Raw genomic sequence first — 22336 nt, 5'->3', positions numbered from 1 at the left:
ACAATTGGAAGCTTCAAATTGTGTTAGGTTTAATAGTTGTAATGATAGCAATATGTTGGATGTTTTAGGTTTGATAATCAGTTTCTTATTTTGACTTGGACACATCAGTTTGTTATGTTGACTTGGCTGTTTGTAAGTTGAATGCAATGGTTTGATCTACTTGGACACATCATTTTGTTATTGAATTCAATGTGCAACCTGTATTAATATGACTGCAATGGTTTGTATTAAGTAATGTGCAATATCATCAATGTGCACTAATCTGCACTAACTGCAATATGCACTAATAAGCAATAACAATCCACAATATGCACTAACAATCTGCAATCTGCAATCTGCACTAATAACAAACTGCACTAACTGCAATCTGCACTAACAAAATAACCATACCTGCACTAACTAATCAGCAATCTGCACTAATAAGCAATCTGCACTAACTAACAATCTGCACTAATAAAATAACCATACCCTTATTCCAGAAATGACCAAAATACCCTTGGTCAAAAACAAACCAAAAAGTAAACACTTGACCATTTACATTCATCCAAAAATAACCATTTAGTCATACAAAATAACCACACATAAAGTCATACAAAATAACCATAGCATACATGTTACTAATACCAGAACAGATTACATTAATCCAAAATAGTAGATTACTTGTCTTAAAAACACATTTCAACCAAATTCAACACTATTCAACTAGCTTCTTTGTCTCCCTTGCTCTTACTCCTTGTTGCAACAGAGGAATATGTTGGTTGGCTTGGCTGAGTTGACTGTGTTGGTTGACTTGGTTGAGTTGACTGTGTTGGTTGACTGGCTTCGTTGACTTGACTTGGCCTTTGTGAATCTACCCTTTGGTAGTCTGTCCCATCATCTTGGCCTTTTAGAACCTGACAATCATAAATGAGAGAAACATACATGATTAAATAACAAACAAGACAATATTATTACATCAAAAATGAAACTTACCAGACACATGTTAACCTGACTGGGTTGAAACACCCTCAGTTGGGGTTGGTTTTGGTTGTGCTCTTGGCCTTCCTCTTTTGTTTTTCACATCTGTCACTTTTTTACCCTTATGTTTCTCCGGGCACTTCTTGATGTTGTGTGTTGTGGACTTGCAATAACTACATTTCATAACAACTCCATGCTTAGTCAACCTTCCTGGCTTCTTTGGATCTTCATGTGGGTCTCTCTTCTTGTTTTTTCTTTGGTCTTCCAGGCATTTTCTTCACAAGAGGTGGGTCAAGAAGTAAGTCCACATGTGGCCAGTACCTTTCACTTGGCAAAGGAGTAATACTGAATTCATAAGCCTTCAAGTATTGCTCCTTAAGATAACACTTATTAACAAAATCCTCTGCATTTGTTTTCAAGAACCCAGCCAATGCACAAACATGCTTACATGGTACACCAGTTAAGTCCCACCTTCTGCAAGTGCATGACCTTTCACATATGTCCACTACAAAGTCTTCATCAAAATCACTTACTTGGAATACAACTGTTGATGAGGGGTATACTTTACATTTATGGGCCCAAGTTTTCTCTTTATTAATCTTAGCTTGAATCCTAGGACAAACAACCACATTTTTTTGTAACATCTGTGTGTACCTTGTTGCTAGCCTGCTCATTACTTGCACCCTAATATCCTCTAACATATCAATGACATGTTTGGATCTAGCTGCAACTATGGTTCCATTGAAAGTTTCTGCCATGTTGTTTACTATCACATCACATTTGGTATCAGTTTCAAGAAAGCACCTTGAGAAGCATTTAGGGTTTTGTTTTGTTAATGCTTCCACTGCATCAGGTGATATATCATACATCTCCTTCATTGCAGCATTGTAATCAACTTCGGTATAAGCCCTACATGCCCTCCAGTAAAGTTTGTTGTACTCTTCACCCTTGTAGTCTTTATGCTAGTTGGCAAAAATATGTCTTGCATAGTTTCTGTGTTCAGCATTCTTTCACACCACATGAACAGCATTAACAAGTCCCTATCACAACAGACCAAAATATTAGTATATGCATGTAAATGTGACAAATGATTAAGTCACAAATACCTTTTGTTGGTCTAAGATCAATGTCCAACCTTTCCCATCATCAGTCACATCTAAACACTTACTTAACTCAAGCATAAACCATTCCCAACTGTCATTGTTTTCACCCTCAGCCACTGCCCATGCTACAGGATACATTTGATTGTTTGGATCCCTACCAATAGCAACCAATAACATACCACCCAGAAAGGTTTTAAGGAAGCAACCATCTAGACACAAAATCTTCCTACAGCCTGCTAGAAACCCCCTTTTCAAACCATCAAAACATACAAACAACCTGAAAACATACCAATTCTATGTTAAAGCTTCTATATATTAACTAAAACTATATAATCATTAAAAGTTAAGATGTACCTGAAAAAAGACTCTATTGGGGATGCTTCCAAATCTTCCCTATTGTATCATGGTGGGGCAGTAACTAGTTCAAATGTTGATGTTGGGTTTGCCTTTCTTAATGCTGCTATATATGAACCGAGTTTGCTGTAATGATCCCTCATTGACCCATTCAACATTTTATAAGCACAACTCTTGGCATTATAAGCCATCCATTTGTTTATGATCACATGATACTTTTCTCTAACAACATCTTGAATATCTTTGGCAGACCAATTTGGTTTTGCTTTAAACATTGGTAAAAAGTCAGTAGCAATGTATGAATTAGTCAATTGCCTATTCTTTTTCATGTTTCTTTGGCAACTGTGTTCATTTGTTACAGATTTAATCTTGTAGCTTTTTTTCCAGTATCATATGAATAAAACAACTTGAATGGACACCCTTTTACACACTTAATACTTATTCTGCCACCTGTGTGCTTGTTACTAGAAGAAACAGACATATTCCTACCATTTACCACGGCATACTTCTTCACAACTGATCTAAAAGCCTCCCTACTTATAAACCTTATTCCAACAGACCAGTTAAAATTTGCCCAATCAGTTTGCTTACCTACAATTGGAACATTTTCTCTGTACTTGTTGCCTCTTATGTCATCATCTTCACTATTTCCAGGTGTGTGAAGATCACCATCTGAATCTTCATAACTACTGTATGTGTCTAAGTGACTGGTCCCCACATGACTTAAGAAGTTCAAATCATCTGCATCTTCACTTGTTTTGTTTTTCAACAAATCATCAAGAAGCTTCTTTTGTTTTTCAACAGCTTGTTCATTCACTTGTTTTCTTGCAACAAATGAGCTCCTGAACTCTTCATCCTCATATCCCTCATCATCATCCAGATTGAAATTATAAGATTCATCCTCTGAATCATCACCAAATCCAACATCAGTAGACTCATCTGAACTACTATGAATTGGGGATGCAGGTTTATCAATTGGTGGTGAAGGTGGAGTTTGAACAATTGGTGGTGATGAAATGTTGACTACTGGTGGTGGAGGTGGAGTTTTGACTACTGGTGTTGAAATCTTAACTGGTGAAATTGGGAATACCTGCTTTCTTGCTGTATTCTTGGAATACCTACGAGGACTTAAGGTAGTTGATGGAGAAGTGGCTGCAATAACTAGGACTGGGTTAGCAAGAGCTTGAGGGTTAGTGGGCTGGGCTTCCATGTTAATGGGCTGGGCTTCCATGTTAATGGGCTGGGTGGGCTGGGATTCCATGTTAATGGGCTTGGCTTGAGGATTATTGGGCTCCGATGGCTTTGGTTTGGTTATCTTTTGGGTTTGAACATATATGATCAAACGTTCTGATGCACATAACAAAGAAGTCATCTCATGCACTACACTATCACTATCCAACAATTTCACACGTCCATCACCGGGTATCGTGGCATACAACCACAAATCTTCCTTCTTTTCATACGGACCATAATCCATTGCATAACCAAGTATCTCAAAAAAGGATAGCTTATCAACATCTAACTCTAATGAAGTAGTTTTTACATTACCAACATACCTTAGCTTCGGAGGTTCGACCTCAAATTTCCCACCTGTCTTGAAGTCGATGATAATATTATCACCCATTGTCAGTGTTGCTAGGGTTTGGAGTGAAGCAGACGAAAATGAAGAAATTGGGGCTTGATTGAGGAGAATTAGGGTGAGAGTGAAACGGCGATCAATCGATTAAGGAGAGAATTAGGGTGAGAGTGAATGGTGACTGGTCAATTGATTAAGGAGTGACGAAATTATTAGGTTTTAGTATATTACGAATTCCATGTCATCATCCTCGTTAATTTAATCTATATGTTTTTTTAATTAATATCCCAGTCAACATCCCAGTCAGCCGGTTACGTGACAACTCAGCCGCCACGTCACAAAAACTAACGGAAGGCTAATTTCCAGTTAATTTTCCACCCACATGCGTAGTTGGGATTATATTTTGCCATTTCGATAGTTGGTCCTTATATTTGCCAATGGGCCATAGTTGGGATTATATGAGGCCAATATTCCTTTTATTTATGTCTATATAATCAGGCATAGTTAATAATTGAAATATCATATGGGCTGATATTATTTACATGACGCATTGGGCCCATGTTCCAGAATATTCTACGAATTTTAGGGTTTTGAGCCTTGAAAGTCTAGCACCCTAAACTTAACCCTAATGATACCATGAAGAGAGCCAGCCGATTTTGGAGTTTCCCCCAAGCTTAGGATTGCTACTTTTTGCGGGTTTGAAGGCCAAGAATCATCCGGTGAAGTCCTTATCGATTGAAGACAGAGAATACGGGTTTTACGCTTATTTTCTTTTGCTTTCCATTATTCTCACCATGAATTCTTTTAAGTTTATTGTGTTTAATTTTGCAATGCTTGGCTAGACTTTATAAACTACTTAGGCATATGATGAGGCTATTTTGACGTTGTGATTGATTTGGGATTTATTTATCGTTATGGTTTTATGAACACTAGTTAAAAGGTTTGATTATATTAAATTGATACATATATGTGCTTAGGTTGTTTGTTGAATTTTATTATTCCATAGTTGCGTTGATTATTGTTTGTCATATGATAGGTTGCTATTAGGTTATATACTTTGTGTTTTTGACTATTCTATGATTGATATGCATTAAGATCAAAAGAATAATATAATTAATCAAATAAACCTAAGCGTGTTGCTAACCTAAATAGCTGTAAGGTGCTAGGTTATTGATAGGTCTTTGTTGATCATGATTGCTAGATTTAGTTTTTCGTAAGGAGTCCGTCTAGGTTTGATTAATTAACTTTGTCTATTGAGTCAATTGAATATATTAGACTGCCTTTGATTTCCGCGTTGTATGGTAGGATTTCATATAAAGGAACTAGTTCATAATTAATCAGGTAACCGTAAGGAAACTTGATTTCTAAAACTAGTGAGCATTAAAACTTATTAGAAACCTATAGGTGTCTTCTTGCGAAGGGTCAGTGGTCCTGCTCGGGTTTTCTTTTAAGCGTCTATTTTACAATTCCAGTTCCATAACTAAATATTTTTCCGGTTAATTGACAATTGAAACTTAGGGGATTCTAGTCTGGGTTAAATGGCAGGGCATCCAAGTGAATGACATCAAATCTTATTCCAAAGTTACGTGGACTCCATTCTTGGTCTTTTATCTACCCCTTGACATGTGCTTTGCTTGATCAGAGAAATGCATCGGCTTATTTTCTTCTGGCATGATTAGAAAGATTACAAAAATGTTTGGATAAAATGGTGCAGCGTCTCAAAACGAATCCTATGGGAGCTCGTGGGAAAAATGGTCACAATTAAGCCGGATATCTCACTGGAATCATGTTTGAATTTTGAAACAATAGCTTGAAAGACATTCCTGGTAGGGAGATCACAGAAAGATGGAGTGAGCGAGAATACTACCCAACACCTAACTTATCACCCAACAACGTTTCAAACATGTCAAAACGTCACATTCAAAGAACCTTAACAGAAAACCGGCTAAAGGAACGAGGAAGTGGTGTTTTGCAACCACAAATGCTGGTTTGACCATGTTCCTCAAACTCTCATCTCATGAACCACAACAGCTGGTTTTAGTGGCACCGTTGTAACTTTCAGATTACTTTTGCAAGCTCTTCTTATAAACTTTGCTAGTTTTTCAAAAAGCACGTTACAGAAGGCGAACTGGGTGCAAAATACAATACAAATGTTGCAAATCCATTTTTCCAGCACATTAGCAGAAAACTAATTGACTAATTTGCCCCTTTCTGGTATGACCTAACAAGTTCAATACAATAATAATAATAATAATAATAATAATAATAATTGTAATTGAGATGAATAGTTAAGGTCAATATTGCAAGAGTAGGTAGGAAATCATGAACATGAATTAGAAGTGAAGTTAACCGGAGGCAATCGGAGAGCAGCTTCCTCCGTCTCGATTGGATCTGATCTTAGAATCTACACAAGCAAGAACAGCAGCTTCAAATTCATTGTTTAATCGGACTGGAAGAAAGAAAGAAAGAGAGTAGTACCGGATCTTGAAGAAGGGGCTTCGTATCGTCAGTAGCCGGCCGGAATTGGGGCTTATTGTTGTTAGCTTCTCTCTTGCCGGACTTCATTGAAACTGCTGTAGGTTTCATCTCCCTGTTTCTTTTTCTTTTGTTTTCGATAACAGAGAAATGACCCATATTTTGAATTGAGAGGGGAGCGGAGCGCTACAGTGTGAACGAAGGCCCGGCCCATTAGGAAGAAAGAAAAGACTTGACTCTTCGTAGCGGTGTTCGGACGAGCTTTTAAATTACTTACTTAGTTTTTTGAAAAGTAAAAGATATTTTTAAAAAGCTTTAATTTAAAGTTTTTGAAGAGCTTGACCAAACACTTTTTACTTTTCAATAAATCAATATGTAAATTTTAGATGCTCATCCAAACACACCCTAAGTGTGGATTAACGAGGCACTTACTTCTTTTTACTTTTTAATAAACCAATAAGCAGATTTTAGAAGCTCACCCAAACACCCCCTAAGTGTGGATTAACAGGGCACTTATTTTTTTATAGAATGGTGACTTTTTTGTTACTAACTTTTCATTTAAAATGCGTAACGGTTAAATTAACAATATAATTATAATTTTCTTTTTATTAAACAAAAATGTGAGTGTGTATATATGATTGGTTGGACTAAAGTTGTGACCCCACCTTTTGACCCCCTTGCTCGTTAACGTATTGACGCCTGACTTCTTCACCATGAAATGGTTTGGCGGGCATGATCTGATTGATGTGGACGGTGTGTTAGTCCACTACTATCAGTATTAGCGGGTCAATCGTGAACATGAAAATCATGTTAGATTAAGACATATATGATGAACATGACACAAGTTTGTGTAGGCTAACATGAATATGGCATATTGAACGGGAAATTCTATTTATTATTTTTTTTACAGAATATTTAATACTCTAAAATTGGAATATTATTAGGGTTGTGAGTTTCTAACACGAGATGAAGTTCACACATTGAGGTTTACTATAAACAAATCTGGGTTAGTTTAAACCCGCAAACAAATTTAGATAAATAAGTCAAGTTCCAGTCAACATGACAAGTTTAGAGTTTGACCTATTTAACCCATATATCCTTTTTATTTGTATGATGTGTCTCTTATGCGAAATTTTAAACTTCTTAAGCTTTTACAACTATAATCCATTTGTTAAGTATACATTTGTAGTTTATTGTAAAGTAATAATTTGAAGTATTGATACCAAATAAGAAAAAGATTTGGATCAGACAATTCTATATGTGATGCTTAGGTTTATATGTTTGACATGATTTTCAATTTTATGTAGACCCGTCAACCACACCACCCGTTTGAAACATGTTAGACGAGCCAACTCATAAAGCCATTTAAGTTCATCCGAACACAAGCCGTCAAGTTAAACATGTTTAAGGCTTGACCCGAATTCCTTCACCCATTTATTAAGAAGAAAATTACAACCATACCCTTCCGTCTTCAACCTTGTTGATGACATTCCGATTATTATCAACAATCAGTTAGATAACAAAAATGGAGGCGTTGAAGGTCTGGTCCTCACGGCCTCTAAGACACTTTTTCCATTTAGCTTCCTCACCTTCTAAATCACACCTCTCTTCTTCCTTCATCCGCTGCTGTTCCTCCTCCACCACCGCCGCCGTGCCAAAACAAGGCGGCAGAGGCAGGCGACAACCAGCCAATTCAACCGCAACCTCAACTTCCGACCGAGACGCCATTCGCGCTATCCGCCTCAAAAAGGTTCGCCTCATTAATATTATTATTAACCTTTCATAATTAAATTGCTGATTTTAATCACTGAAGATGCTAATTTAGGTCATATCTGCTTGATTGAATATGTGAATATTATTTAGTGCTGTAAACAGAACCGAACGAAACTTGTTCACAAATACTAACCGAACGGAAAATTTTGTTAGTGCTCATTCGTTAAAGAGTTGAACTTGTTCACAAACACAAACGGACATTTACTGTTTTAAGGGGAAAAAAAGCAACGTTCTTAATCTAAAACATCAGACATAATCACTTTAATTAAATATAAAGTTAAGCACTTAGACTGCTTGAGATAATAATATAAAGCATAATAATCCCCTAGTCAGTGGTTTATTCTAATGTCAATGAAGCACGAGTTAGATTTGTTGTTAGTTAAAGCAAGACTTTATAAAATGAAACAAACTGCACATAAACAATAAAACTATAAAATTTAAATGTTAGGTTAATTATTACAAATAAACCTATAAAACAAACCTTTTAAATGAACTTAAACAAACGGATGTAAACTAACATAAATGACACGATACTGACCGTTCACGAACACAAATGAACAGACACAATCTCTGTTCATGTTCGTTCATTTATTAAACAAACGAACATAAACGAACTTCCCGGCTTCCCTGCCGAACGGTTCACAAACTGTTCGATGAACAGTTTGGTTCGTTTACAGCCCCTAGGTTTATTGTTATCATGTTTAGGAGATATTATTTGATTAGATAGTTGATTAATAATACATAATATCTAAGGTTTTTATTATTTTATAATGAAAGTTGTGTAATGTATGCTTTTATAGGTAGAAGAACTGAGGAGCAAGGGTTTTGAACCCTATGCTTACAAATGGGACAGAACTCATTCTGCCAATCAGTTGCAAGATCTTTATAAACATTTAGAAAATGGTGAAGAATCAAATGGTGAAGATGATCAAGTGTCAATATCAGGAAGAATTGTGGCGCGTAGGGCTTTTGGAAAACTGGCTTTCTTGACTTTGAGGGATGATTCTGGGACAATACAGGTGTTATCTGCATAACTAAGTGAACATGCTTTTATCACTAATTATAGGTCATGTCTGTTACCGATATATTAACTTATGTTTTCAGCTTTACTGTGAGAAAGAAAGGCTTGTAAATGATCAATTTGAGCAGTTAAAAAGCCTTGTTGATATTGGTGACATATTGGGTGCACGTGGTTCAATTAAACGAACTGAGAAAGGTTTGCTTCATTACGCTAACCAACATTATTTAAGAATAAAACATTCTTTAGTACTAATTACCACACTATATGCAATTTTTAATGTATTTTCAGGGGAGCTTTCTGTGTGTGTTAATTCTTTTTTGATTCTCACAAAATCTTTACTTCCACTTCCGGATAAGTTTCATGGTCTAACAGATGTGGATAAGCGATACCGCCAACGGTTAGTTTTCCAATATTTTTATGGGGAAAGTGTGTATGAGTGTGTATGTAAATAACTGTTGAAGCATTATTGTAAGCGGTTTTATTTGTTTGTTCAGATATGTTGACATGATTGCAAATCCTGAGGTAGCTGATGTATTTCGGAAAAGAGCAAAGGTGGGTTTGAAACATATCATATTTTTATATCTCCTTATTTCTTACTCATATAATAGCATAATTACTTAATTAGTATGTTTATCTCTGCTTCACTTCAGTAGATTGTATCAGTCATACGCCAGACTGTTGAACATGTGGGATTTATTGAAGTTGATACACCGGTTCTTCAGGTTTGTTAATCATCCAAAAAGGCGTAAACTTTGTTTAGTTTGATCTGGTTTTTTAAATTATTTTTATTAATTAGGGAGCGGCTGGTGGTGCAGAAGCTAGACCGTTTATTACACACCATAACTCTCTTGGTAGGGACCTTTACTTGAGAATTGCTACTGAACTACATTTGAAGAGAATGCTGGTGAGATTCTAAATACTGTAGCTTTAATAAATATATTAACTTGTTAGCATTTTATTATATGTTTTTAAATAAATGTTTTGCAATATAGGTTGGGGGTTTTGAAAAAGTATATGAAATTGGCAGAATATTCAGAAACGAAGGCATTTCGACTCGTCATAATCCAGAATTCACAACTATTGAAGTAATAAATGCATCATTTTTCTTCATAATTGTATATTACAAGTTTTTGTGTTCGTGTAATCACTTATCAGGGTTTATTGGTTTTGTTAATAAAATGATCCAGATATATGAAGCATATTCAGACTATGAAAGTATGATGAACATGGCAGAAGAAATTGTAACTCAATGTGCTCTTTCAGTTAATGGGAAGCTTACTGTTGACTATCAGGTAAGGTGTAATGCTATTGCCCATAACATTTTACACCAAACTTTTAGGAGTTCCAGTTTACTATATTTGATTAATATCTTCTTAACTTGTACCCTATCATATTTTTAAATTTGCACATAATTGTTGAACAATGAAAGTATAGTTTCAAATTAAATTATTGTGTAAGTATAGTTTCAAATTACTGAATATTATAATGATTTCACAAAGTTTTAATTTATTTCTCAATGTTAGTTCATAATTTGATTAGTTCACTGGATTTAAGGGGGTGTTTGGGAATTGGGATTGCTTATTTTCACCAACTTATAACTTATTAACTTTTTGAAAAGTAATAAGGTGTTTGGGATTGCTTATATTGTGGAGAGGAAAAGTTCCATAAGTTACACTTTTGTAACTTATTAACTTAATGAAAAGTTATAAGGAGGTAAAATAAGGAATCCCAAACACCCCCTAAAAAAACTTTTCACTTTACATAAAGCATACACACCGTAACACATAATCCAATATTTTTGCCATTTTGGGAGTGGTAACATAATATATTAGAGATGAAACTTGTAATATCTGTGTCCATTTACTTTATTGTCGTAATAACAATAATTTTTTATTTATTATTGTTATTGTTAATCTATTATTGTATCACTTGTGTGTGTGTCTTATAATAGAATTTGCTTTCAATATGTTTACAGCCATGTTAATAACAGTATGTATATAATATAGTTAGTCTGTTGTAACGTGCATGTATATATTAAAACAATAAATGATTTTTAATTTATTGTCACAATGATAATAATCATATATATGTAATATCTAACCGCAAAAATGTAGACCCAAATGTTAAGTCGCTAAATGCTACTTTCACATTCCTTTTCTACTGTTTCAGTTAATATTTACTGTACATAATCTTGGGATTAAACTGTCATTACTACTTTCTGTTAATTATCTATTTGCATGCAGGGTGTTGAAATTAATCTAGAAAGACCTTGGAAGAGGGAGACAATGCACAATTTAGTCAAAGAAGCTACAGGGATTGATATTAATGAATTTGAAAATGATCTTAATGCTCTAAAAGAAGCGACTTTTAGCAAGCTTAATTTGGGTCCAAATAGTCAAGAAAGACATTTAATTGAAGCATGTTCCTCAGTTGGTCGCATGCTGAATGAGGTCGATTTCAATAATTCTTATTAATGTTAGGTTTTAGTCGAATACTAACAATAATAGTTGTGCTTTCAGATCTTTGAGATGGTGGTTGAACCGACACTAGTGCAACCGACATTTGTGTTGGACTATCCTGTTGAGGTATCTCCTTTGGCTAAACCTCATCGGAGGCATGCAGGTTTAACCGAGAGATTTGAATTATTTATTTGCGGTCGTGAGTTAGGGAACGCGTTCTCTGAATTAACTGATCCTTTGGACCAGGTATATTATTATCACTATTTCGATATTATTTACTCGTTATATAACTAACAATTTATAAGTTATAACAGAGAAGTCGGTTGGAAGAACAAGTGAAGCAGCATAGTCAAAAGAAAGAAGCTGCAAGTTCAAAAGACTCGGACACAAAAGGCGATGATGGCGTGTCATATGAAGTGACTCTTGATGAAGATTTTTTAACAGCTTTGGAATATGGGATGCCACCAGCTTCAGGAATGGTACATTTCTACCTCATTTAATGTTTTAATTCGTTTTGTTAAATGTTATTAATGGAGTAATTTTGATTTTAGGGACTTGGGATAGACAGGCTTGTGATGCTTCTGACAAATTCAGCCAGTATCAGAGATGTTATTGCCTTCCCTGTGCTTAAGATTCAACAATAATATATTGAAGTTCCTGAATTTCAGGTTTGTTTTAATTTTTAAGCAATGATATGTGATGGCATTTATTGATATCTTGGATTCTCAGTACTGGGTGAATTTGTAATTTGAGTGAGACCATCTTTTTCAAAGCATAATTTTGTAGTAGTTTTTTTAAATTTAATATGCTACACATAGCTTTATATTCTTAAAATGAAAAAAATATTTATACATATACATTAAATGTTAAACAGTCGGTTCTTTTACACGGATTTTGTTTAGGGTACAATCGGAGTCCTGACTCACTTTTGAAAAAAAAAAAACAATTTACGAAACGAAGAATTGGAGAGAAAACAAAGGAAAAAAAAATCGATAAAACGATTTAATTTGTAGACATTTTTTTTGAAGAAATCTAGAACAATCAAGAATTCGAGGGAAAGAATCCAATTGAGTTGTCAAAGGAATTGGAATTGAATTCTCTAGCCTAAATGTTATTTCTTGAATTCAGATTCCAATTCTAACAAATTTTACAAACCAAATATTTAGGAATGAATTAAGATTCCAATTCAACTAATCGAATGCCGCTGAAGGGTTTTGTAGTAACGATGAAAAAACTTGGATCGTAAAATGGAGGGTGCGTAATGTGCACATGTTGAACATTAACCATAGATTTTCGTACCAAAGGACCTCTAGCCTAATGATATCATGATGTGTAAAATAGTGTTTCTTCCAGATTAAGATTTCAAGCCCTATAATAGACATTGGTATATATTTATAAGCAGGTTTAGAGTTTGTGTCAGCCGTTAACAGAGCATATGATTTTCTTCTAAGACAATGAGCATGTGCATATATATCGGAACAACAATCATATATACTAAAATATGAAAAGTAATCCTTTTAGATCCCTGATTTTAGGATTTTTTTGACATAAAAAATCAAGGACAACATGCTAAAAGCTTACCCATCAAAACATCATTTAAAAATTGTGTCCAATTTAAAAGTTAGTATAAAATTTCCTACCAATTATTTGGATGATGGCATACGCCTATTAAATTCAACACAGAAGTCAACTTTAATATCTATCTTCATCTCAACAAAATATCATTCAATAATAAATACAGTTAGGTATACTTCTACCTTGCACTAAATTATGTCACGTGAATTTATAAACTGAAAAGTGAAGTACAAAAATACTTAATTTTCAAGATAAAATAAAATAGATACCTGAAAAGTTTAAACGCAAAAATAATTATTGTACTTTCAAAGAATAAGTGCAGATTCTTGAAAACAAAACGAATATTTGAAATTTGCTTCTGTCTAGTTGTTTACACTGTGAAATAAATATATTAAAAAAATCATTTATTTATATTATTTTCTTTAATTAAGTGAATATTCTTGTTAAAACTATAATGTTATATTAATTACATTCATTTTTTAATAACAACCATATTTAACATTATATTTCCTTCTAAATATTTCCTACATTGATGACTACTAAATAATTTTAGAAGGAATTAGAAAAATATTATTTAGTATTCATCAATGTAGGAAATATTTATAAGGAAACAATATAATGTTAAATATGGTTGTTATTAAAAAATGAATGTAATTAATATAACATTATAGTTTTAACAAGAATATTCACTTAATTAATGTTTCTTACATGTGCCCTTAGAAAACCCCATAATAAATAGCAGTAAACCCATTGGAAAATGCTCATTCTAGCATTCTAAGTTTCTAACCCATACTCTCCGGCCTTATCACAATCATGGGCATGGAAATCCTAACGGAAAAACCAAAATCACCACCTGCCACCACCGTCACCACCAGCAAAAAACTCACCCTCATCCCCCTCATCTTCTTAATCTACTTCGAAGTTGCAGCGGCCCGTACAGTGAAGAGCCTGCAGCCCAGGCCGCCGGCCCGCTCCTCGCCATCCTCGGATTCCTAATATTCCCATTCATATGGAGTATCCCAGAGGCTCTAGTCTCTGCAGAACTCTCCACCACCTTCCCAGGTAACGGCGGGTTCGTCATCTGGGCTGACAAAGCATTCGGCCCGTTTTCGGGCTCGTTGATGGGCAGCTGGAAGTACTTGACAGGAGTCATCAATATAGCTGCCTTCCCAATTCTCTGCATAGATTACATGCAGAAACTGTTTCCAGTATTCTCATCGGGCTTACCTCGAACGCTAGCAATATTATTCTCCACCGTATTCCTCTCGTTTGTGAACTACATCGGGTTGAACATAGTCGGAATCGCGGCGATCGCCCTCGGAGTGATCTCCCTAGCCCCATTCCTGGTCATGTCATTAATAGCTATTCCTCAAATTCATCCACACAGGTGGTTAAGTTTAGGCCAAAAAGGTGTCAAAAAAGACTGGAACTTATATGTCAACACTCTTTTCTGGAACTTAAACTTCTGGGACACAGTCAGTACCATGGCTGGAGAAGTCGAAAATCCTAAAAAGACTTTCCCGAAAGCCCTATTATGCGCGGTCATCTTGACGTGTTTCGCTTACATTATCCCATTAATGGCAGTCACCGGCGCGGTTTCAGTCGACCAAAGCGAATGGGAGTCCGGGTTCATGGCGGTCGCAGCACAAACAATATCAGGTAAGTGGTTAAAGATTTGGATCGAGATCGGAGCCGTGTTATCGGGCATCGGTTTATTCGAAGCTCAGTTAAGTAGCTGTGCGTATCAGGTTCTCGGAATGTCGGAACTCGGGTTTTTACCGAAGTTTTTCGGTGTTCGGTCGAAGTGGTTCGATACTCCATGGTTGGCGATACTAATATCGACTTTGATCACCCTTGGCGTTTCTCAAATGGATTTTACGGATATTGTGGCGTCAGCGAATTTTCTATATAGTTTGGGGATGTTGTTGGAGTTCGCTTCGTTCTTGTGGCTGCGGAGGAAGTTTCCGCGGTTGGAGCGGCCGTATAAGGTGCCGCTGCGGTTGCCGGGGCTGGTGGTGATGTGTCTGGTTCCGTCAGCGTTTTTGGTGATTATTATGGTTATTGCTACCAGGATTGTTTATTTGGTTAGTGGGTTGATGACTGGGGGGGCTGTTTTGTGGTATTTTTTGATGAATTATTGCAAGTCAAAGCAATGGTTTGCCTTTGAAAACGGTGGCAAAGAAACGTTGTCACCGTGATATTTTTCATTTTGTTTAGACGTTGGGTCCGGTGGGGTCATGGTTGGTGGTGAGTTGACTGAGTGGCTCATGGTTGGTGGTTAGTCAAGGCTGACAGGGTTGGCTGGGTTGTATGTAGTGTAGGTTTGTTTAGATGAAGTCATTATCGGTCAACCTCAAGTTTGTACAAGTTTTATATATTTTACTATATATATCATAATTTTATATCTTTAGAACATCACAATGAGCTTCAAAACTGGCTTTACTAATAATAAGTAATCATATGTGTCATCTTGTCAACATTTTGTCTCACAAAGTTATAGTAAAATTCATCTTTAAAAACGTCCTAAAATGCACTGTCTTTACTCAAAATACTTGAAAAATGAACGTTTTTGTATAAAATATGTCTATCATGCCTTCTTTTCTACATATTTTAACCTCTCTTCTTTATATTGTCTCCTCTATCTTCAACGCTTCTGAATAATGATAATAAATAGTTGGTACAATTTATTTTATTTTATTATTTTTTTTACGCTTGTTACATTTATTTTTTCATAACTTATTTTGGTACACCAAATTTTGACCCAAACCGAATTAGTACTTTTTTATATTTTGATTAAAACTCGTTATGACTGGTTATGTGATCCAACCGCCTGTTTTAACTTACCTAAGTTTACAAGGGAATCGAATTCATATGCACAAGTGACAAAAGGTAGCATCAATGATACCATGGGTTGAATAAATTCTCGTTACATTGTTGGTTTGGAACTTGTGATTAGAAGCATTTTGATATGATTCTATGCATAATTGAAACTTTAAAAAGAAGGAATATATTCTTAGATGCACCAGTAGCTTGTTGATGATCTTATGTATGGATATTGTCTGAAATTGAACCTGTCTTGTCTTTGGGATTATGTTATTCTAGTACAATTGGATATATAAATATGTATGTGTGGTGTAGGCATTTCAAAGTTGTGGACTACGAATTTGTCACGCCTACCAAATCAAAATAATTATTAATCAACAAGATTGGTCTTTAAAGAATAAACTTTACCACAACATGGAGGTACAAGTTGTCTAACCAAGTGATTCAAAAGCATTTCTCAATACATATTACTTTTGAAAGAATATCATATAATCTTATTATTTTCCAACTCTTTTGTCTAATTTTATGAGGATTTGAATATCCTTGCTTGAGGTTCTTCTTAGGGAGACTGACTGGTTTAGGAATTAGTTTTCATTGTAAAGAACATTAGATATTGAACCGTTCGGATGCTAAAGTCTATTATGTGTAGACAAAATCAACAAGTATCAACACGTGTATGTTATGTGTGTATCACATGTAGTGTTGTAGAAATCAGAAAGTAAAATTTACAATATTAACCAAATAGCAATTAATTGATAAGCAGTCGGTGGCATACCGACTAACAATTAATTGGATATTAATCGACCCCTAGACGGAGTTTTTACCATCACGATCACATGCATATCCAAAATATTGTGTAGAGTGTTGAGAATATATAGAGTTCTAACTTCTACGGTAGGACTTAGGCGTTTGGAAGAGGGGATTATTCATGTCAACATTTATTTGTCCTCTCTCCAAGTGGACCAATTGGATTAAATCTCTATACAGGGTCAAGTGGTCAACATTCAACAAGAATGGTGTGGATGGACTAAAAACTTTAATGGGCCTTATTGGTAAAGCTTAACCCACTAGTCCGGACCAAACTAGGAATTGTCTATAATGGGCCTTACTTAAACTGTGTAAAAGCTGTTATCAAAGAGACAAAGATGTTGGATTTTGTAGCTTGTAAGCCTTGTACAAGCTAAAACATAACACCTAAAAATATCAAACTATTCCGTCAATTGAAAACTTATTTAATCAATTTGAAATATTGAACTTAACTTTGTTTATATTTCTGAGATAAAGTTCCAATGACTTGTTAATAAAAATGCAAAGTACTTGTCGTTTTTCCTTTTGTCATGGAAGGATTGATGTAGGTTTAAAGTGTAATTGTTATTGGGGTTGTTGTGTTGACTAGTGTCTTGTTAGTCTAATTGTTTTATACTTGTCATTTTTTCTTTTATAAATTTCTTTTTATTGACCGTTCAAAAAAAAATACACAAAATACTATTAACTTCGAAAACTACATATAAATAAAATAAAACACTAAAATTTCTATACATAGAATTAAAACAATATAAGGTCAACTAATTGATCCCACTATTCTCGATAAGTTAGTTATCCAATGTAAAATCTATTAAAGACTGACCACATAAAATAGATTAAATAGTTTTACCAATTAAAAGATATACACAATGAAACATAATAAAAACTTGTATTAGCTAGATAATTATTTTCATTAACATATATACACATTGAAATTGAAATAGAAGATAAACAGGCAATAAAAAAAGCTATAAACATATAAATCTTTTCCCTAAAATCATTTACAAATAAAAAGAACATAATCAAACCAATCTACTCTTCTTCACCAACTTCAATTTCATCACCATTCTTAAAACTAAACAACTTCTTTGACTTAAAAAACTTCATCAGAAAATACCATAAAACACCAACAACCGTCAATACCCCGCTAATCAAGTACACAATCTTCGTAGCAATGACCATAATAACCACCAAGAAAGCCGCGGGTACCAAACACATCGCCACCATTGCCCACACGTTCCCGGGCACCTTAAACGGCCGCTTCAAGTTCGGAAACTTAACCCGAAGCCAAATAAACGAAGCCAACTCCAACAACATCCCCAAACTATACAAAAAGTTGGCAGAAGATATCACATCCGTAAACTGCATGAACGAAAAACTTATAGCAATCAAACTAGACACCAATATCCCAACCCAAGGAGTATCGAACCACTTCGACCGAGCCTCGAAAAACCTCGGTAGAAACCCTAAACCCGCCATTCCTAGTATCTGAAACGAGCAACTACTCAACAAAGCCTCAAACAACCCAATCGCGGACAACACCGCCCCGATTTCAATCCAAATTTTCAACCATTTGCCCGCGATCAACTCGGCTGCTACCGCCATGTATCCACTCTCCCATGCATTCTGGTCCAATGCAACCGCACCCGTGACAGCTAAAAGTGGAACCATATATGAAACACACGTTAAAATAACCGCGTTAAACAACGCTAACGGGAAAGTCCTTTTCGGGTTTTCGACCTCACCCGCCATCGTACTCACAGTGTCCCAAAAGTTTAAGTTCCAAAACAATGTGTTTAGAAACAAATTCCAGTCTTTTGTAACACCCTTTTGTCCCATACTGAGCCACCTATGCGGTTTAATCTTCGGGACCGCGATCGCGGACATGATACCGAACGGGGCGAGTGAGACGACCCCGAGAGCGATCGCGGCGTACCCGACGATATTCAAACCGGTAAAGTTAACAAAGGAGAGGACAACATTAGCAGCTAATAGTGCACCGGTTCTTGGTAACTTGGATTTAAATATCGGAAACAATTTTTCTAAATAGTCAATGCATAATATTGGGAAAGCAGCGAGATTAATAACACCAGTGAGAAACTTCCACGTGCCCATTAACGATCCGAAGAATGGGCCGAAGGCCTTGTGGGCCCAGATGATGTAGCCACCGTTACCGGGTAAAGTGGTGGAGAGTTCCGCGGTGACTAGAGCCTCCGGGACGCTCCATATGAATGGGAAGATTAAGAACCCGAGGATCGCGAGGACGGGGCCCGCGGCCTTGACCGCGGGCTCTTCGCCGTAGGGCCCTCCCGCGACTTCGAAGTAGATTAGGAAGACTAGGGGGATGAGGGTGAGTTTCTTGTGGGTGTTTTTGGTGGTGGTGGATGGGTTGGTTATTGGGAGGGTGTCGGTGGTGGTGGTGGTGGTGGTGGTGGTGGCGGCAGACGGCAGCATCATCGACAAGGTTGAGAGATTGAGAATGTGTTTATGGGAGGTTTATGGTTTAAGTTTAAGAATGTTTTTGAGGATTGTTGTTTTATAGAGGTCATAGAATGTGTTGTGTACAAGCTGGGATACCTTGCGAGATTATCTCAATGTGTTGAAGAGGTTTTAAGTTTGAATTTTTAGTTAAGAGTTATCTATTTTTTAAATTATAGTAATAATTTATGTAACTTTTTAGATTACTTAAAAAAAATTTAAGTTTAATAAAATTTATATGTCCAAAGTACATTGGTAGAGGGGTTGGTTAGTTAATACGGGAAAAGTTAACGTACAAATGAAATTAACGTGTTAAACATGAGAATCAAGTAGAGTAATTAGGTAATTACATCATAGAGTAATGTTACTCTATGATGTAATTACCTAATTACTCTACTTGATTCTCATGTTTAGCACGTTAATTTCATTTGTATTTGATCCAAACCCTAGTTAATATTTTGGTTTACTTAAATTGCAAGGAAGTTAAATGTAGTTGATTGTTTTATGGTTACTTCATTAAAAAGTAAAAACACATAATTGTGTTTCATCATGATTTCTATAGAAATTAGAATATATATTTTAGTTTAAATTAAATATTTGTTTTGAACGTAGGCACGAAGTTTTTTTTCTTTCAACATAAACATTAAAATTAAAGTGTTATTTAAAGTGTTTTATATTAAAATTAAAGGTTGCAAAAACATAACAACAAAATTATGTGTTGTTAGTTGTACGCATCAAGTTTTTGCATTTTTTTAAACAAAATTATTAGTTTTTTATATATTATTATAATTATCATTATCATTATCATACATTTAAAGTTTATATATTCTTATTAATTAATAATTTTGTTTATCTTAAATTATTTATTTATTTAAATCATTTTAAAACAATAATTTTTTTATGTTTTATAACTTTATTATTGTTATTATTATTAGTGTTTATATATTTAATTTTTTTTAACAATGAACGTACCCATTTTCTGTTATTTATTGTTGAAATGGGTTGCATTTTTCGAATGATAACTTTCATTAATTTTAATTATTTCTTGTATTATTTTAGATGCCAATTTTTAATGTTTTTATTATTTATTATAATAAATTAATTAAGTTGGAGAATATTTGTTAAAAATATATGACTAGTGTTTAAGTATCATGTGAAAGAATTGTTTTACTTTCAGGACTTTGATCGAGCTGCGATTGAATGGGAAGACGGTTCATACAAAGTTTTCACTTGTTTTGAGGTTGAACACTCTGTGTTGTTGAGAGGGTTGGATAGTTTGAAGACTGAGAATCCAACAAAGCTAAAAGTACATATGGAGTTTAAAGACAAAATTAGTGCAAGGGTTAACAGATTGTAGAAGGTTTGAACATCAAGTCAGATTTTGATATAATGATGGTGACAACTTTTGTATGAATATATGAATTTAATGCTTAATAATTATAACGTTAAATGCAATACTTTATATATATAGGTATTTGATTACAATAAATTGTGAGTTTGGTTATAATAATTCAGAATAATTGGAAGGTATGGAAGTGTAAGATATCTGATGCTAGACTGTCGCTATCTAGTCAAAAACAAGTAAATCAGTGTCCTAATCACCTAAGCTAGTCAGGGTAAGTAGGGTGTTGAACCACGAGGAGTATGTGGTCAGTGTGCAGTGAAATCGATTCCTAAGATTATGAAGTGAATTCTATCAAAGTGCTGATCACACTAGCAAACAATTTAGTTGTATAAGAAATGAACAAGTACTCAAGATTCAGTCAATCAAATACAGCAAATCACACCTGGGAATCCAAGTAAGCAATCAAACAACAATCTCATGCAACTTAACAGATTAACTATCTTGTGTCAACTACAGACTGACTAACCGGTTAAACCTTAGGCATCCACGTTCGCTAACACACGACACTGGTTATCAAACGGTCCCTGCCTGTGTGACTCAACTAAAGGCAAACGTATACTTTATTGCAATTAACAGGTCAAACAATCCTATGAGCAATTATTATAGCAATCGACAAACTAATCGTTCTGATCGAAATAAATCTAAACCGACTGATTGTATGAACATACTAAACATCAATACTCATAGATTAACATCAAAACAATTACAATTAGTTGTTCTATACATGAGAAATAAACTGAAAGATTACAAACTATACATCCCGGGTATGACTCGAAGGATCTAGCCGCGTCTCGGCATCTCTCGGTCTTAGATTATGATGATTTGGATCATATCTATGGCCTTGAGATGAATGGAAGTGATGGTGGGCAGCTATTCTCCTCCAAAAATGCTCTGGAAACTGAATGGAATCGATTAGGGTTGTCAAAACATGTTTTAAACAAAAACCCTAACTTTCCCGTTTTTGGGAACCATCGCGCAGCGCCATGGTCTAGGAAACGCGATGGTCCAAAATAACTTCATATTTGGATTCCTCTCATCGAGAAACCCAAAATTCATATATTATGGGTCCGTAATTCATTTTCTAGCCCAGAATATGCCCGTTTTACTTCCTTGTCGCTTTTTGTAAACCCATCTTGTTCAGTTTTAGCATCGGCTTTAGGTTTCTCATCCAAACTCCTCCCGAATCCTTCCAACACTTCCTAAGACTTCAATTTATGCTCCGGTATTCCCGAGATATCATTCCATGCTCTTACAAGTCTCCAATTTAGCATCTTTAACGATCAATGACCTGAAATACAAAAGCACGTATGAAGTACCAAAGTTCTAACAATATACTAAACAAAACTACATAATTAACACACTAATATATATACAAAATACCCGAACATCAATATCTATATTTACTTATTAAGCATATTGGATATTCAATATATTAATTTAACAAAATTCGGTGAGACATGCTAAAATTTAATGTGCTATCTCATTTGGGAACGTTGCACTTCAACTTCAGGCGACTGATGTTCGGGTATTTTG

At 35.0% G+C, this 22336-nt stretch overlaps 1 protein-coding gene and 2 pseudogenes across 2 annotated transcripts; 2 read left to right on the top strand and 1 right to left on the bottom strand.

The window, feature by feature from the left end:
* Window positions 1–7990: 7990 nt before the first annotated feature.
* On the top strand, window positions 7991–12413 carry LOC143578660 (lysine--tRNA ligase, chloroplastic/mitochondrial-like). Its single transcript, XM_077062161.1, has 13 exons — window positions 7991–8215; window positions 9039–9257; window positions 9343–9454; window positions 9548–9656; window positions 9754–9811; window positions 9913–9981; window positions 10056–10163; window positions 10252–10344; window positions 10447–10551; window positions 11503–11709; window positions 11779–11964; window positions 12033–12197; window positions 12270–12413. The coding sequence occupies exons 1-13, from the start codon at window positions 7991–7993 to the stop codon at window positions 12360–12362; spliced, it is 1749 nt and encodes a 582-aa protein (XP_076918276.1). The 3' UTR covers window positions 12363–12413.
* A 1675-nt stretch (window positions 12414–14088) lies between these two features.
* Window positions 14089–15706, top strand: LOC143578659 (putative polyamine transporter At3g13620; annotated as a pseudogene). Its single transcript, XR_013143313.1, has 2 exons — window positions 14089–15478; window positions 15511–15706. The product of XR_013143313.1 is annotated as a putative polyamine transporter At3g13620 (transcript).
* A 2246-nt stretch (window positions 15707–17952) lies between these two features.
* LOC143578653 (putative polyamine transporter At3g13620 pseudogene) lies at window positions 17953–19374 on the bottom strand (annotated as a pseudogene).
* Window positions 19375–22336: the final 2962 nt, after the last annotated feature.

The sequence above is a fragment of the Bidens hawaiensis genome, unplaced genomic scaffold (assembly GCF_021521415.1).
Source record: "Bidens hawaiensis isolate Kalapana, Puna unplaced genomic scaffold, B.hawaiensis_p1.1 tig00029316_1, whole genome shotgun sequence".
In the NCBI taxonomy this organism is placed as follows: Eukaryota; Viridiplantae; Streptophyta; class Magnoliopsida; order Asterales; family Asteraceae; genus Bidens; species Bidens hawaiensis.
Note: the sequence above shows the minus strand (reverse complement) of the source record. Positions and strands in the feature narration are given on the sequence as shown.